We start from the raw sequence: 19,385 nt of genomic DNA, 5'->3' as shown, positions 1-19,385 counted from the left end.
CTGGAGAAGGATATCATGTTTGGTAAGGTGGAGGGTCAGAGAAATAGAGGAAGACCCCCAACGAGATGGATTGGGCAAGTGGCAGCAACGATGGACTCAACGTAGCATGGCAACAGTAGTGAGGTTGGCTCAGGATCAGGCAGTGTTTCATTCTGCTGTGCATAAGGTAGCTATGGGTCAGTACTGAGTCGATGGCACCTAACAACAACAACAACAACAAGTATCTACATGTCCATATTTCCAAATGATTTAGGAAAGAAAATTTGTGTGTGTTTGTGTTTATATATGTGTATATAATATATATGTGTGTGTATACATACATAATAGATAAAGCAGACATGTCACAATGTTAATAATTAAATATATTGGCTCTCCTGATTTTCATTTTACTATTCTTTTGAAGTTATAGCCTATTTTAAATTTTCATAATAACTTTGGGGGGAAATACTATAAGAGGCAAAACTGTGTTGTTTTTAAGGTAATATGTACATTTATGATCTTATAGAATCATTTGCAAAGATGTTCTTAGTTCCAGACTATCTTGAGGTACTTTTTGGAGAATGTTGATGGTCAGTGGTTACATCTGCCGTTTTTAAAGTCAAACCAACCTGAGATACCCCCTCATCTCTGGGATGTTGCTCTCTTGTGGAATGAACACTCTTCAAGTAACAGTTTACTTGACACATAAAGCCATGCTGCATTATGACTAAAATAAAAAATAGAGGCCACCTTTTTTTCCAAGTCAGTGTTAAGTTGGGACACTAAAATATTTAATGTAGAAATTTCGTTTTAAAGAAAAGAGGAGAATTAAGGATAGCAAAATGATACACTAGAATTTTTAGAAAGTACTAATTAAAGTGAATGTGTGTGTTAAGTTTATTTTCTCTGTAATTATTTAGTTGAATTTTTATTTTATTTATGACAAGAACAGTAATTTCTGTTTCCAATTCTCTCTTCTGTGGTTGTGTTTCCTCTGGATTTATGAGCCACTTTTACTACTGAAAGTCTGTTGACATTCACGCTACTGATTATCAATATGGTAAGTAGAAAACTTTTACATCTGCTGATCATTATTTTTATCACTGTGTTTATTAAATACATATATCTTGATTTCTCTTTCAAAAACAATCCAGAGCAGCTAATTTGACATTGCAGATAAACAAAACCTCAGCCATGTTTATTCCTCTTACATTTCATATTTTGCAGATTATCTATGTATTGGTCTTCTCTTGTTTCATTCTGTTCTGAAATAGCCTTTATTTTTCCTTGCCTTTGAATGTGTGCTACGAAATTGTCAGAAGCCTTTTAAAATTGAAATAAAGAATGCTTGCTCCCATGAAGTTCCCCTCCTCAACCTTTTCTTCTTTGACTTGGCCACCACTGCTGCCAAAAAAGACCTCTAGATGTATGTCTAGTTTTGCCATCATAGAGCAAGGGTTAAGAAGAAGGTTCAGGGCTCATACCTTGTGTTGCAGTTTCTCATCAGAATCATCCTTATTTTGTTTATCTGGTCTATAGGTAGAATAAACTGTCATAAAGAAAAAAAATACCAAAATGGCATACCTACTTACCAATAATACAGTCCTGCTTCTTGCAACTGAAAATGACTGTGTTCTAACTTGAAACTTGAAAGGAAAGGATAAAATTAAATACCACTTTAGATCATTTATAAATCCTTTATGTGTATGTTGTTGTTAAATGACATCCGTTTCAACTCATTGACTCTGCATAGGGTTTCTGAGGAGCAGCTCGTGGGTTTGAACCACCAACCTTTGCAGTTAGCAGTCCAGTACTTATCCTACAGAACCACACCAGGTCTCCGTTATGTGTATGTTGTCCTCACAAAATAGCTTTATAGACAAATTATTTTAAACTGCAACATCTTTTAAGTACTAAAGGAATTGCTAACCAAAGGGGAAATATTATATCCATGTGTATTCCAATTTTGTTACTGATTGAAGTAAAACATTTTTAAACAAGGAGACAAGTGAACATGAAACCATTACTACTAGATGCTGCTTTTTCTATTCCTTTCCCTCCCTGTAAGAAACTCAAGTGGCACTATGGGTTAAGCAGTAGGCTGCTAACCTTCAGATGGCAGTTCAAATCCACCAGCTGCTCTACAGGAGCTTTTGACAGAACTATCTGCTCTAGTAAAGATTACTGTATCAGAAACCCTAAGGAGCAGTTTTGCTTTGTCCTGTAGGTCACTGTGAGTCATAATTGACTTGAGGTCAGTGGGTTTGATTTTTTTTTTTTTTCCGCCTCCATCCCCATACACATCCCCTCCACCCCTACCACCCCCACACACACACATTTTAGAGTGGACACAACTAGAAGAAAAAGGATGAAGCTAGGAGAAAAAAATCATTATTATATCTTTTTAAATATTAAGTGTTATATATTTTCCTGAATTCATTGCTAAATCTGCATATAAATGTCTATTTTCTTTCAAATTTGATAGTTATGGGATATGTAAGAAAGCCACGTAATTTTTCTTTTTCTTTTACAGAGTTCCATATTTCATTTTAAATGATCGTGTTGTTTTCAATCAGGCAGCCCATCCAAACATGCGGACCTATTATTTCTGCACTGATACAGGGAAGGAAATGGAATTGTGGATGAAAGCCATGTTAGATGCTGCTCTTGTACAGACAGAGCCTGTGAAAAGGTAAAGGCTTGTCGGGAAAATAATGGTGATTTCCACTTAACAATTGACTCCATTTCTTGCAAGTATGTCATTACCATAGTACGTGTCATTTCAACAATCATGATATGAAATCATTTTTTCCTCAGAAAGCAAGGGTTAATTCTGTTCTGTGTTAAATAACTTCAGTTAGTTTTACGTATACTTCCATTTCTATTCCGCCTTGACTCATTTCCACCTTTCATTGTACTGTCTGAAACTAGAATTCTAAAATTCAGACTGAATGTTCTTTCTTCTTACAGAATTACCTTTAATTTCCGGTAAGTACTTTTTTTTTTTTTTTTTTTTTTGGCCGGTAAGTACATTTTTGTTATCTTAAACCAACACAGATATTTACTAGTTAAGACATTGCATTTAAGATCCTAAATCTTAAAAGAAAATCTATTTCCATAAAGTTAGTTTGTAATTTTATACTATGTTAATCTGTTTTTGAAGTTTAACAAATTGAGATCATACCTTTAATTTCCGGTAAGTACTTTTTTTTTTTTTTTTTTTGCCGGTAAGTACATTTTTGTTATCTTAAACCAACACAGATATTTACTAGTTAAGACATTGCATTTAAGATCCTAAATCTTAAAAGAAAATCTATTTCCATAAAGTTAGTTTGTAATTTTATACTATGTTAATCTGTTTTTGAAGTTTAACAAATTGAGATCATAAATTTTCTTCAACGTTTTCTAGTTATTTCTGAATGTTTTCAGAAACTAATTCATCAAGCAATATCATACTGCTGAAATTTATCTAAGTGTGATTTTTTTTTTTACCCTTGCTTAAACAGATGAGTTATTTTATCCTTATATGATACTATTAGTGTTGTTAAGTGCTGTCAAATCAGTTCCAACCCATAGTGACACTGTGTATGGTTTCCAGGGAGCGGCTAGTGAACTTGAACCACCGGCTTTGTGGTTCAAACTGACCTTGCAGTCCAGCGCATTCACTCATAGCACCACACCAGGAATCTTTCTATGACACTGGTGATGATGGTGGTAGTGTGCTGTGGAATCTGTCCCGACTCATAGTGATACTGTATAGGGTTTCCGGGACTGTAAATCTTTTTGGGAGCAGAAAGCCTCATCTTTCTCCTGCAGAACAGCTGGTAGTTTTAAACTGTTGGCCCTGAGGTTAGCCGCCCGACTCGTAACCACTACTCTACCAGAGCTCCTTTATATGACACTTGTTGTTAAGTGCTGTTGAGTCGATACCGACCCATAGCGACCCTGTATAGGGTTTCCAAGGAGCAGCTGGTGAGCTTGAACCACCGATCTTGAAGTTCAAATAGCTTTGCAGTCTGGCGCATTAACCCACAACCACACGAGGACTCCTTATATGACACTAAGAACTAATAAAAAGACTTGTATTTCCAAAACTGAGTAGCATGCTTTTTAAAAAGTATTTTGGTTTGTAGATTAGAGTACGTAAGTAGATGCTATCTACATATGTTGTTGTGTGCTGGTGAGTTCAACTCATAGCAGCTTAAATGTCAAACTATAACTACCCCATAGGCTATCCTAGGCTTCAGTCTTTACAGGAGCCAATTACCAAGTCTTTTCTACCTTACAGGGCTGGTATTTTCCAACTGCTGACCTTTTGGTTAGCAGTTGAGCATTTAACCATCCACCTCCAAGACTCCTGTAATAAAGTATGCCTGGCTTATATTGGTAAATACTGAGTCCAGATCAACTCAACATATCCTGAAATTAGTTAGGGAAAAGCAGGGAGACAAACGAACAGAGGACCTGGAGTTGAACAGTTCCTGGACTGATGTAAAAAAAGATGAGATGGCTGACACTGATAACTAGAGAAAATATGAACATTTAAAGCAATTAATTAATTGAAAGTCTGAGGTAATTTCAACTTCAGAACAAAATGTTTAGGAAATTGTGTAAGAATACACAAATCAAATGTGATAACGTAAGTTTTTCATTTCCTTACAATTTTAGTAACGTATATTGTACTTTTCTCAGATATTCATATTTCATTATATTTGCCATTCTAAAATTGAATTAGTATTCATAATTTAGGATGAGAAGAATGATTGGTCATTTGACTTCCTGCAAACTGATAGGTTGATGTGTTTAAAAAAAAAAAATAAATAACGTGGGTATGACATCTGACATCCTCTACCTTCACAAGGGGAAAGGAGAATTAAAACTCAGCATCAGCTGTGACTGATTCCCATGTGGCTGAGTTCAGACATGCCTCCACCCTCCAATTTTCTTTCCTAATTCTGACACTGGCTATCCCTCACACTCTACTCTCTATTTCTCAGCTGGGTTCAGTAATTCATGGCAATGGCCACACAGAACTCAAACAGTACTCCCAACTATGGGGTTTATTTTAGAGTAAGTTAGCAAATTACAATTTAAGATCAGAAATGTTCAGGATAGAGATGTTTGATCAGGACAGCCTCTCCCAGCTATTTCTTCTAGACAGGCCACTCTCTGGCCTGTGGCCTCTCAGCCATGAAGCTGCTTGGACTCTGTCTTGCTCAACAGTCTTACTAAGATCTTTTTCTTAGCACTGTTGACAAAGGGTACTTTTATATTTACTGTAAGCCTCAGCCCAGAGGCACTCAGCTGTAGCTCTCCAATTAAATGCTTCCTGGTAGTGGTGGTGGTGGTGGTTATGTGCCGTGGAGTGGGTTCTGACTCAGCAACCCTGATCAGGGTTTCCGAGGCTGTACATCTTTACAGGAGCAGAAAGCCTCTTGGAGGCACCTCATCCCATAAACTATCCTCCTGCCCAAAGGCTGGGAAGTCTACTGCTCTGTCTCATGGTCTGGCTCTTGGTTCTACTTCTGCCACTCCTCTGGTATCACAACTTTGTCTTCCTGGTCGAGGAGGTTTAACACACAGAAATCACAACAATGAACATGTTCCACTCTTGACTTTTCTTTTTTGATGATGGTGAGATACACCCACCCAGCTTCTGAGAGAGATTTTGTGTCTTTTTTTTTAACTGTCTTTTTAAAATTAGATTATAAACATTATCTTTATATTAGCATAATATCTGGATGAGTTTTGTTCCATGTAGAGAAGAATTAGCATGTGTCTTAATTACATTATATTTCAAATTCTAAATCTTAAAATAATAACTTTAGATAGACTAGAATATTTTAAGAATTTTTTCAGATCTTTAATATTCAGTGTTAAAAATTGTTCCCTTTTCTCAAATACACCATCCTCCCCATATTTAAGAAAAGGGATAAATTTGCTTTTAGAGTAAATTTTCAATCACTTATAAATTGTTGTTAACTGTTGTTGACTCATTTTAGGCTTACAACAACCAGCTGCTCCTTGGTACCCTATACAGGGTTACTATGGGTCAGAATCGACTCGACAGCACTTAACAACAACAAATCTGTGTAAATTTTTAGCAGGAGCAGAAAACCCTTCAGCAACTGGTGGACTCTAAACATAACTATTATTAACTTCTGTAGGACCACAGACAGCAAATAGTTTTGTCTCCTGCTGCTTAAGAACCCCTCAATTCATCTTTAAGGGCCTTTATGGTAACCAGATAATGATTATGTCAGAACAGTGGTATAAACGACAGGTTAACTCTTAAATCCCCGCATATGCTTAAAGAACAAAATACTTCTTAGAAACTGATTGATAAATAAATACCAGGATGGAAGCATTTGATTTGAACTCTTCAGTCTTTAGTCCAGATTCCTTGTTAAGTATTATTCAGAGGAGATAAGAATTTGCTTGAATGAATGTGATTGAACACATCAGGCATGACCACAGGGAAAATATTAGTTGAATTTCGCTTTCAAGAAAAAGAAACTCTCTCACCTATCTCAGTAAACTTTCTCAATGTCAAATATTATTTCTAATTTGGAAGCTATGATTTATATCTTACATAAATCATTCTTGCCACTGTTCATCCTTTTCTATTCTTAACTAGTAATGAATAATAGTGAGTCATCAGACAGTGGTGATGGTGATTATGTGCCATCAAGTCAGTTTAGATTCATTCCGACCCTGTATAGGGTTTCCGAGGTTTTAAATCTTTATAGGAACAGAGAGCCTCATCTTTCTTCCACGGAGAGCTAATGGATTCAAATTGATAATTTGCAGTTAGCAGTGCACAACACATTACCCACTATACCACCAGGGTTTCTTGGGTCATCGGATAGTCATATCTTCCCTTAAATAAAAGAATCACAATGCTTTTCATCTTTTTATCACTGATCATATTCCAAACTAGCTTATACACATATATGTGTGTATTCTACTTAGACCGCTTAAAGTTGGCTCCTGTATTACACTTAGGATCTGATAGAAGCATTATTATGTATTGAAATGTAGAGAGGCTTCCCACAGTGGCATGATCTTTTTGAGTTCTGAACAAGCTGAGTTAAGACACTCGCCTCAATCTTGTCAGGGTCTGGCAGTGGTAAGCTCAGGAAAGTTAATTCTTGTCAAAAAAGGCCCAGATATATCAGCTGAATAGTGATATATAGTGAACAATAAAATTGTCTAGTAACCCAGACACGTACTTGTAGCTAGCACATTCTTCTGGTGGACAGATGTACATGGATGTCAGATTCTAATCCAAAGGTGGCTGGGTGGAATGAAATAATGATGATAGAACTAAGGTCAGTGCTGGCCCCTGGAGAACTCATCTATGCTTACTACAACCCTCTGACCTTGGTGATGTAATTTTCTCCCTTACAACCAAGGAGAAAATTAAAGCACTGTAAGTTTCTATGCCTTCCCAAAGACACAGTAAGAGGGAGAGCTGCAATCTGAATATAGGTATTCTGGTGTCAAAAGCTCTTAACTTAGTTGCCTCTTTGATACAAACTTAAAAAGGTCATATGGTTCAGATATTTGAGAGCCTCAGTCTTTAATATAATTTCCATAGACTAGACTCATATCTGCCTCATGATGATTATTATCCTGTAAGAGTGGGTTTTATGATTTAATTATCAAAGGCCATCTTACTTGCTTTATTCCCAGATTTTAATAGTGAAGGCACACATTATTTTTTATCTTCCAAGTACTTTGTATTTATTTTGTGTTTTCTTTTTTACTCCTTTTTATTTATGCATTCTGGTATTGGGCTTAACTTTTAATACCATAGCATTGGGGATTTGTGCAGTTTTTTCCTTAAAGTCAAAGGTAATTTCATATATTTTTAGACTGAAACTCAGCATTATGTGCATTGTTTCATTTGGTTTACTATAGCTTTCTTCTGATTTCAGAGTGGATACGATTACATCTGAAAATGTACCAACTAAAGATAGCAATAATATTCCCAACCATAGAGTGCTAATTAAACCAGAGATCCAAAACAACCACAGAAACAAGGAAATAAGCAAAATGGAAGAAAAAAAGGCATTAGAAGCTGAAAAATATGGATTTCAGAAGGATGGCCAAGACAGACCTTTAACAAAAATAAATAGTGTAAAACTGAATTCTCTGCCATCTGAATATGATAGTGGGTCTACATGCCCAGCTCAAACTGGATACTACCGGCCAGGCAATGTGAATAGTTCAGAGAACAAAACAGTCAATGTGAGCCTGGCAGATCTTAGAGGTGGAAACCACTCAAATGCAGGACCCTTACACACAGATGCTGATCGCGCCATACAGAGAACCAATTCAATGCAACAGTTGGAGCAGTGGATTAAAATCCAGAAAGGGAGGGGTCATGAAGAAGAAACCAGGGGGTAAGTGTCTTGTCATTATGCTCTATGAACCCAGGTTTATTTCAAGCTATGTTGGTGAAGATTGGTTTTCGAGTTACTTATTAGAAGTATAGGTTTAAATTGTGTTTTAGGTGTTAGTGCTTCTTTACCTTATCTTTTGTTCATGGTGATTAGATGTAAATGTGTCCTCTCTGTCCTCATTACTATGTTAGTCAAGTTACTAAATTCAAGGAGTCATTTAGCACAAGGAAAAACTTAGTTTGTAAATAGATATTAGTTTTAATTAAGGTAAGAGAAACAGCAAGACTTTCCCCATGTAAAACCCCAGCCTTGGGCACCATTATTGTCACCTTCTAGAATTATGATTAGCCAGTGGAGACGTATCTCCATCCTCCCCACGGTGTCTTTTAGTGGCAGTTTCTGCAGCTTTAGTGTTATAGTAGGACCTGGTAAGACAAGTAACGTGAGGATGTATTGCTCTCTACTTCTCAGTCTTATCTTAAAACCGGAATACACATGATTAAGTGTCAGATCTATTCATTCAGTCATTTATTCCTTCTTACACACTATGTTCTTTCATGTATTTATTGTCAAACTAATTAAACCATGCTAACCATAGAGCCAGAATGTAACGCCATGAAAACATATATTTCAGATTGTTACTAAGCTTTTTGGTTTTTGCCTAGTAAAGAAGTTGATTAAAGAAACAAATGCAGTGTCCCAGTCTCAAACCCCATAGTGAATGAGTTGATTTTGACTTCAGCAACTCTGTGTAGGGTGTCCGAGGCTGTGAATCTTTACGGAAGCAGAAAGCCTTATCTTTCTCCCACGGAGCAGCTGGTGGATTTGAACTGCCAACCTTGTAGCTTGCAATCCAATGCTTATCCTACAGTGCCACCAGGGCTCCTTAAATACAGTATAGTATGTAAATACAGTGAAGATAGGACATGGTACTGTAAGAACATAGTTCTAGGACAACCAACACAAACGTTTCTATTGGAAGTAAGTTACCATCTAAGATAAAGGATGGTATGCATATCTTGGTACACAGAGCCTCCAGAGTTGATTGATAATGATCACTGAATCAAATTAAATCCAACATGGTGTGGATGTAAATGCTGTGATCATGGGTGAAAAACTAGAATAGAGAGAGATAACAGAAGAGATTTATTCAGACTTCTGGAAAATGAATTTCAACAGCGCAAATGTTATTGGAGTAATTGAAAAAGCAGACAGGGTGGTATTCAAGATAAAATTGACAAGACTAGTTGATTGCATAGATAGTAAACCAGTCTCCGCAAAACGTGCTTGAATGGTTGAGAGGGAGAACAAACAAGATGGCGGATCAGGTAGAAGTGCAGTGAGGAGCTCCATCAGCAACAGCACAAAATACCAGACCAATCAGGCTCAGGGGATGGTACCAAAACTCTGAGCCACATATAAAGGAATATTTAGAAGGTTGCAAGTTACATGATTTGTTCAATGTAAAACTGATGATCTACCCTGTAAACTTCCACTCAATACACAATAAAAACCTTAAATTAAAAAAAAAAAAAAATTGTTTGAGTGGTTGAAAGAAATCAAGAGATACCCTACTTTTTTGACCTGGACAACTAGAGCTGTCTGGTACCTTTTACCACATATAGAAGATTTGGGAAGGGAACAAGTAATATATGGTTGAAGTGCCTATGAGTATCTCCAAAAAGAGGTTGTACTTGAGTAGCTTGGGAAATTATCAAAAGTTATAAAAGCCAAAGATAAGTATGTTAAGTACTGTCCAGTTGGTTCTAACTCATAGCAACCCTGTAAGGAGTTTCCAAAGAGTGGCTAGTGAGTTTAAACCACCGACCTTGCAGTCCATTGCTTTATCCTGCAGTGCCACACCAGGACTCCAAGGATAAGAATATATCAAATATTGGTGACCAGGTTTGTCACTGATAAGGGGAAGTGAGGGAAAAACCGCAATGAAGCTACAAGCTAAACCCTACAATGTTCAATAGACTCCTGTGAACCTGGGTAGAAACTTGGTTGGCTAGCAGTGTGGCGAGACTTGGGGACTCTTGGGCCTAGAGTCTGTGACTTAACCACAGAGAACTAGAGTGGAGAGTGAAGCGTCCATCTGATAAGAAGAGAGGGCATATGCATAAGAACACCCACACTTGCAGATAATACCCACTTGACCTGGCTTCAATGACTAGATGATCAGAGCTCAACTAGAAGAAAGAAGAGGAAAAAAAAGTAATCTGATACAATTTGATGAACTTGACCTACACCTATGGATGCAGTAGCTCAAAAGAGGGAACAGATCTTTACAGTGAGGATCATTCCCAACCCCTTCCGTACACAGAGTAGACAGGGATGGACAACTTGGACATTGGCTACTCTGTGTACGGAGGGGTTATAAAGGCAAGAAGTGACTGGCTTACAAGCTTTCAAGAGGGAGCCTAGATCCAGAGGGCGCAGAGGAAGGTAGAATCTCCATTGAGTAGTATCCAATCTGTCTGGGTGAGTATGATGAAAGGAGATGGGGATAGGTCTCTTGTGTAACAATAGTGAATAATTGTTATCAGGACTGACTGTGAGGGTTGGAAATGTAAAGGTAGATGTGTTGTAGCAAAAGGAGGAGAGTGATTGACTTTGCAGTCCAGGAACAGAGGTCCCTGGGACCATCCATCAAAGGAGAAGAGCAGAGTGAGGGACCCTACCCAGAGAAGCAGTGACGGCAGAGATAATGACATGGAGCAATGGAGTGGCTGGAGACTCTAGACCCAGAGAGGGAGAGTATCTGTGTGCTGATGACCAGGGAGCAGGCTTGCAGGGTATACCCTTTGGTTGGTTGATGATGCATGGAGGGGATTGTAACCATGGCAATGAAACGATATACGATAGGATGATTGTAAAGCTAATGTTCTCCCTTGTAAATGATCACATAATTCACAATAAAATATTTTTTTAAAAAAGAACAGATCAAATCAATCAGTGGGGAGACTGGATAAAAGAAAGATTCTAAGGGAAAACCTAAAAGAACATCTCACTTAAAGAAAAAGTGGAATGGGTTCTATGCTGCAGTCCCACTGCCATCGATGGATTCTGACTCATACTGACATGTTAGGACAAAGTAGAAGTATTAAATCTTTATGGATGCAGACTTCCTCATCTTCCTCCAGGGGAACAGTTGGTGGATTTAAACTGTGGACCTGCACTTTAACAGGCCAACTTTCTCCACTGTACCACTAGAGGTCATTCTCAGTTGCAAATCAGACCAAAAATTAAGAGGAAGTGGAGGAAAAGCCTATATGGATAAGACAAATACTTAGTCATTGGACACATATTTGGTGGTGCGAGTTTAAGTGTACATAAAAATCAACTGAAGAGCTACTGAAATTCTTATCTATGAGTTGTTGAGTGCAGTCGAGTCGGTTCCAAATAATAGCAACCTTGTATAAGAGTTTCCAAGGAGCAGCTGGTGAGTTTGAACCACTGACTCTGCAATTTTAACTGACCTTGCAGTAGAGTACCTATCCTACAGCACCACACCAGAACTCCTGCCAAAAAACAGGTGTTGTTAAATGAAGATTGTTTTAATAGTGAAAATTGTAAGGTTAGTAACGTTTTCGTCATATTCAGTTCCGATGACTGACATCAGCAGTTGCGGAACTTTCAACTGTCTTCTTTCATGAGTGCAATTCTTAAGCCTGAGTACACTTAGCTTCATCTTTTGTCACCTCTTCAGTATCCTCCTGTGCAGTGTTGGTTCCGCTCTACTTTCTTCTTCACCCTCAATACTCACTTTTTTTTTTTAAGTTTTTATTGTGAATTAAGTGAAAGTTTACAGGGCAGATCAGTTTTATATTCACCAAGTCATACACCTTGTTTCATTACAATGATTATAATCCCCTCCATGTACCATCAGTTAACAGTATTTCTCTATTCATTTTAGCTCTTTTTTTTTTTTTTTTTTTCCTTTCAACACTCAGCATATATAATAATTTACATCAGGGGCACATTCTGCAAGTCTGCCTCCTAGCCCCATGAGTCGGTAGAGTCCTCAGTTGCTCCCTATCTCCATGCCCCCATCTCTGCTGTTGCTGCTTCTCTCGATTCAGTACTCACTCTTATTATAAATAATACTTGCTTTTTCATAAATATAATTTCATTACATAGAAAAGAAACCAGAGGTAGTCATGAGGAGATGAGGGGGAGCATGTTTCGAGGTATTTATTACAGTAAGCACTTTCTGGAAATAGTAAAAATTTGTATCAGAAGATTTGCTCAGTCTTTCCTAGCAAATTAAATCTCACTTAAAAGTGAAAACACTCTTCCTAAGATAAAAGCATACTTTTAGTGTAGCGTATACTGCTAGAGGGATTCAACAAATACCTAAAATTTCACCTTTTTTTCCCCCTTTTTCTTTTAATTGTTGAGCATAAATATTATTTTTCAAGCACTTTTAGGTCCCTTGATACTTATAATTAGCATCAAAGCTTTCTGTGATTTTTCCTTTGAATGCAGACTACTAGCTTCTGAAGGCTAAGCTAAGGTTTATTTTTGGGTACCTCCACCATCTATTATTTCACTGTGATGCCAGGTGATAGAAATGCTGTTAGATGTTCTTATGAAATGGCTACAGTCCAATTTGGGTCATCAAATATATCCTCTACATTAGTATTTTGTTGTTAAGTCCTGTCGAGTCAGTTCCAACTCATGGTGACCCTGCACTGGGTTTCCGAGGTTGTCAATCTTCACGACATTGCTGTGTAAACTTTATGAACTATAGTTGTGTTTTGTAATGAATTTTTTTACTGATGGAATGAAACATAATTGTAATTCATAGTATGTCATTCATTTAAAAATCTTTATGAAAGACTTTCATTAAAGTTCTGATAGAAAAAAAGAGATTTAATATTTAGTCAAATAGTAGCTCCCTACATCTGTGAACAAAGCTTTAAAGTTTCTTTGTGAGTGGCAGGCACTGTTACAGACACATGGTGCCTGAAGCCATTGTTCTGCATGGCAGAATCACAGAGACGGGGTTTTCATGGTGTCTGACAGGCAGCTGCTGCTGAATGGGGCACTAAACCTGATGAAGGAGTTTACAGGGCTCATTTCTTAAGCTTTCACTTAAAAGTAAATCACACTTTGCTTAATTTGAATCTCTTTAGGGAAAACCACTGAAGTAAATGGTGGGTCTTTGAAAACCAGGTCTCAAAATGCTAAAAAGTACAAATGAACTTCACAAAGTCTGTGGAAAAATGGGAGTTAAAAGATAAAGGAATTTTTTTTCTGCAAACTTTTTGAAGCTCCCTTGTATCTGGAATAAAAGAAAATTTACTTGATAATTATCTAATTTTCTATTAAAAGTTCCCAAAAATGGCAGAAGAGCCTTCTAAACATTACAGTCATTAATTAACTAAATTCAGTAGCAAAATAGCCTACTGTTAATTACCAAATGATGAGTTGGCAACTGAAGTTCAGTATGCATCTCTACATAGGGACCAGCTCCTATTCTGTGTGTTTTCTATTTTATATGATGAATGTTCACCAACAAAGACTCACAGAGGTATTTGGTGTGGCTACATTTTCTGAAGTAGATTTTAACACTAATTTAGAGGCATTCAGTTAAAGTTATTTATATTGTCAATGTATACTTCTGTGAAGTGCCTACCAGATTCTTATGTTTAGGTCTCTATAATGTAGCTTGGATTTGTTATCAAATGCTGTCGAATCGGTTCTGACTCTTAGTGGCCCTGTATTGGTTTTCCCAGGAGCAGCTGGTGAGTTTGAACTGCTGACCTTGTGGTTCAAACCGACCTTGCAATCCAGTGCTTTCTCTGACAGCAACACACCAAGATTCCAGCTTGAATTAAGGAGTGACAAAATAAACCAAACTATGTCAGGGTAAACTACTTTGGTACCAGGACAGAATCTCATGTTGAAGGCGACTACCCCTAGCTGACACTCTTCCTAGGCAGATAGCCCTGACACTGCCAACTTTTTTTTCCTCAGAAACTTTTTCCAGTTTCTAGCTTTCATGTCAACCGAGAAGGTGGGGATAGGGAAGGAAAATAAAGAGGGGAAATACACATGAGCGAAACCAGCAAAAAATGAACTCTTTCTACTGATTATATCGGAATGTTTGATACATTCCCCCCCCCCCCCAAGGTCATCATATGGTTGACTTAGATGGTTCTTGTCTGAGGGTGGTTTTGTTCAAATCTGACTTAACCTGGGATTTGTGTTTTGGTTTTTAACGTGGGAGCATAAAAACAAAAGAGAAAAAAACAATTTTTACAAAACATGTTCAATTGATCAGATCTTGTTGGCAAAATTTAATTAGCTATGGTACAGTGCTAGAACCTAGGTACATTATGTGTGCCGTCACACGTCAGACTCTTTAGAGACCCAGCTTGGTTCTCCTTCAGTGTCTAGTTGTATCTGATTTTTATTACCAGTTTTCACTCAAATCCACTGCGGAATGGGACGATTCTGCTTTTGTTTCTTGGTCAGGAATTTCTTGATCCTGAAAGTCTTATGAGAAGATATAGCAAAAATGAAAGGTAGCAATACTCACACGCTGGCAAAGAAAGTAAGAAAAGGGGAAGCAGCAGGAAATATGTTTTAGAAGGCCCACCAGTGTGAAGTGAGGCTTGGAAGTGACATCACAATCAGCCACCGCCACCCAGTTGTGCTCAATCAAATTTAAATCTGGGTGAATTTAAATTTGCTGTGATTCCACCTCCACAAATGGGTTCCCATAGGAGCTAGTCAGTAAGGTGGTGATGGTGGCTGTGTGTCGTGGAGTTGGTTCTGACTCATAGCGACCCTGTACAGGGTTTCCAAGGCTGTAAATCTTTACGGGAGCAGAAAGCCTCATCTTTCTCCCGCGGAATGGCTGGTAGTTTCGAACTGCTGACCTTGCTGTTCGTAACCCACGTCAGTAGGGTAGGGACATTAAAACTTGAAGAACAACCAGCATGATTAAGAAAATTTTATTTAGGACAAACCTTTGAAGGGAATGGAAATACTTATATTACAGAGTAAGGCAAGGGATTTTGACTTTAAGATACTCAAGTGATCAAATTGTCTTCTAGATGTGAAAACTAAAGCATAAAATGTTTGAGGTAACCAGCCAGCTAGATTTTGATAGCATATGAGAGGGCGTTTCAAAAAATTTATGGAAAAAATAGATTAAAAGATTATGGAATTTTTCTCAAACTTTTTGAAACCCCCTCATTCAGTGAGTTTATTACAATCAAAGGGCTCATGGCCACTCTTAAATTATGCATTTCCTGGTGATGCCTGACTACCACTACCAGCTGCTCTAAAAGGGATCACGTTAGAAGATTCTGGTCAGAGTGGGATAAAATGTGATATAAAACTCAAAATCATAAAAAATAGGCCAGGCTCATTGGCCAGATAGAGACTGGTGGAATCCTAAGACTGTGGCCTTTGGTCACCTTCTGGGTCTGAAACTGAACTGACCCCCACGACCTAATTTTCAGCCACGTAGGATCAGCACTGGACTTCAAACCATAAGGTCAGCAGTTCACACCCACCAACTGCTCCTCAGAAATCCTATACTGTGGTCCCTATGAGTCGGAACAAACTCAGTGGCACTTAACAACAACAACAACAGCAACATTAGGGGACTGACATAGTGAAGTATGCATAGCACTGGAGATCTAAGGGGCAGCATTTGCCCAGGACAAGGTTCAGAAGGGTGGGGAAAGAAGGAGGATTGGAAACAAAAACAAAGGAAGGAAGTGGGATAAGTGATGTTACATTGAGGGGATTGTAATCAATGAGATGAAATTAAAAAGTGTGTATGATTTGTTGAATGTGAAATTGATCTGCTTTGTAAATTTTCACCCATTTCACAATAAAAAGTTTTTTTAAAAATTAGTAATTAAAAATATAAAAAACCCAACATAAATATACTTCCATGTCCAGCCAGGGTTTTTAGCTGTTTTAAGAAAGTTTGGTACAGAAAAGGTTATTGTTAAGTGTCATCGAGTCGGTTCTGACCCATAGCGACCCTGTATAGAGTTTCCGAGGAGCAGCTGGTGAGCTTGAACCACCAACCTTGCAATTCAAACCAACTCTGCAGTCCAGCACATTAACCCATAGTACCATATTAAGTCCTTCCTAATCTTTTGCTGTCTTTATTTTTTATTAAATGATTGTGGTGGAATTACACGTTTATTCCAGTGGAGATGGTAGTATAAAATGATTGTTGTTATGTGCCATGGAGTCAGTTCCAACTCAGAGCGACCCTGTACAGGGTTTCCAAGGCTGTAAGTCTTTACAGGAGCAGAAAGCTTCATCTTTCTCCCGTGGAACAGCTGGTAGTTTTGAACTGCTGTCCCTGAGGTTCGCAACCACTACGCTACCACAGAGCTCCATAGAAAAGGATTACTTGTAATTTTATTTTATTTTTTTAATCTAGATTTTGTTGGCGTACAAAAAAAAAAAAAAAGCTTATGTTGTAAATAGTAACTATATCATCTCTAAAAATGATGAGGAAACCCAAATAAATGCCAATTTATGTAGAAATTTTCATTGATTTTTAAAATGCATTTTCTTATAATGTATTTGGCCTAGCAGGAGGTTAGCACAAGTTAGTTTCAATAAACTCAAAAGAGTATGTTCATCAAAATGTTGCAAAGAAAACTGAATTGAAATCATATCATTCTCTGTATTTTAAGAAACCGAAATGATTCGTATCCATAATAAGAAACAGGCACTTTAAAATAGCTATATTTTGAATGCTTGCTGTACATAAACAATTTTTAGATTGCTTTTAAAATCTAAAAATAAATGTTGAAACCGTTCATGAAGTGAAGTATTCATTTTTATGCTGGAGACTGCAGAATTCCTGAGATTTGCAGTTTCCTATCTGCAATATTTTCCTGTCAAGTGTTTCCTCTTTATATAATATCTTTTTACCCCCAAGTTCAGAAAAGTTATCAAGGGACATTACTTCTTCAAATCCTAAATGCACTAGTGTACCTCCTTCCCGAAGTAGACATGCTTTCAGGGTAGTTGACATACATCTATGGTAGTTTACTTCCTATCTTTGTGTTCTACAGATAGAACTCAAAAACTTCAGTTATCTATCATACTCTTAATTAACTGGTCTAATGAGATAGGTAAAAATAAGATTCTGGGAGTTTATATAAACACAAAATAGGAAGTCAGATTTGAGATTAGACTTGAACATTTTGATTTTTTTTTTTAATGTAGTTTTAAGAATTCTTCTGTAAGTCAAACTATATTTTGTGTAGCATTAATGGCCTTTTGTGTAAGTGATTTAACTACCAATTTGAACAAAGAAAGATTAAAATCTGTTAATAATTTATGCCTTATATGATATTTTTATCTTTTAAAAAATTTAGTCCTAATATAAATTTCAGGGGTCCTGGAGTGGGGCTGTAGGATAAGCTATGGACTCTGCTGACCACAAAATTGACTAACCACCCACTCCTTGGAAACCCTATACAGGGTCACTATGAGTGAGAATCAACTCAACGGCACTTAACAACTACAACAATATTAATTTTACTTACCAGAGGAAAAGAAACCTATTTTAACTGGTGTGGTGCTGTAAGGTAAACACTGGGCTGCTAACCTTCAGGTCAACAGTTCAAACCCACTAGTTGCTCCTCCCGAGAAAGATGAGTCTTTCTGCTCTCATTAGGGTTTATAGCCTCAGAAACCCTATACAGGGTGACTATGACACTATGAGTTGGAACCAACTCGATGGTAGTGAGACCGTTATTTTAATTTAGTATCTGGAAACAGCTGTCTCCTTCATTTTCACATTTCTTTTCATTCTTCATTTTAGAGTACTATCTTACCAGACATTACCAAGAAACATGCCAAGCCACAGAGCCCAGATTGTGACCCGCTACCCAGAAGGTTATAGAACACTCCCAAGAAACAGCAAGACCAGGCCTGAAAGCATCTGCAGTGTAACCCCTTCTGCTCATGACAAGATGCTAGGACCTGGAGCAGAGGAGAAACGGAGGTCGATGAGAGATGACACAATGTGGCAGCTCTATGAATGGCAACAGCGTCAGTTTTATAATAAGCAGAGCACACTCCCTCGACACGGTACTTTGAGTAGTCCTAAAACCATGGTTAATATTTCCGACCAGACGATGCACTCTATTCCCACATCACCTTCCCATGGTTCAATAGCTGCTTACCAGGGATACTCCCCTCAGCGAACATATAGATCAGAGGTGTCTTCACCAATTCAGAGAGGAGATGTGACGATAGACCGCAGACACAGAGCTCATCACCCTAAGGTAAAATGTTTGCTTATTTTGTGTCTTACCTCTCTAATTTATAGATGCCATGTTGTATGTTTTTAATGCACTATGTCTTTTACATGTGAAAGATGAGACTAAGATGGAGACAGGCAAAGCAGTTCTTTTTTATTCTAAAAAGGAAATAAAAAATATTCTGCAGTATCAAGAGCTCATGTATAAAACTTAATGCAATTCTTCATCTCTCAGGAGCATAGAGTCAGTTCTTTTGAGAGAATGCATTATGCATTTTCTTTGCCTAGCAATTTATCTCATCAGCTCTCCGTTAAATTAAGAACACATGCATTCTTTTTTAACTTTTTGTTGTGAATTGAGTGAAGAGTTACAGACAAGATCATCAGCTTTACTTTCAGCAAATTATATGCTTTGTTTCACTTCAATGATTACAACCCCCTCCCTGCAAGAACTTCCCTCCATTTACATCTTATATTTCACAAATGAACAAAGCAAAAATATTTGATGTACACCTACGAAACAAAAAATATGTGTTAATCTAAATGTCCAAAGAACACATCCTGCAAACCAGCCTCCTGCCCACAGGCTTATACAACCTTACTCAGTCCATGGGCCTAGAGTCTCAGTTGCTCTGTCTCTCCATGCCACCACCTCTGCTACCATCTCAGCTGTCACCGCTTTACTAGGTAGCTATTCTCACGCTCTACTCATGCTCTTCCTTCTTGATGGTCCT

The 19,385-nt window shown here is 37.6% G+C and overlaps 1 protein-coding gene across 3 annotated transcripts in view; it reads left to right on the top strand.

Annotated features, from left to right (window-relative positions):
• The window catches only part of PLEKHA5 (pleckstrin homology domain containing, family A member 5), a 281,368-nt gene that overhangs the window by 193,001 nt on the left and 68,982 nt on the right, over window positions 1–19,385 (top strand). For 2 of the 3 annotated variants that reach the window (XM_006866016.1, XM_006866015.1), the window contains exons 9-11: window positions 2,556–2,671; window positions 7,920–8,387; window positions 18,211–18,676. In XM_006866016.1, coding sequence (XP_006866078.1) covers window positions 2,556–2,671; window positions 7,920–8,387; window positions 18,211–18,676 — 1,050 coding nt within the window. Of the gene's footprint in view, window positions 1–2,555; window positions 2,672–2,949; window positions 2,968–7,919; window positions 8,388–18,210; window positions 18,677–19,385 lie in introns of all 3 variants that reach the window. The other variant, XM_006866014.1, reaches the window with a different exon arrangement.

Source organism: Chrysochloris asiatica, unplaced genomic scaffold (assembly GCF_000296735.1).
Source record: "Chrysochloris asiatica unplaced genomic scaffold, ChrAsi1.0 scaffold00086, whole genome shotgun sequence".
NCBI lineage: Eukaryota > Metazoa > Chordata > Mammalia > Afrosoricida > Chrysochloridae > Chrysochloris > Chrysochloris asiatica.
Note: the sequence above shows the minus strand (reverse complement) of the source record. Positions and strands in the feature narration are given on the sequence as shown.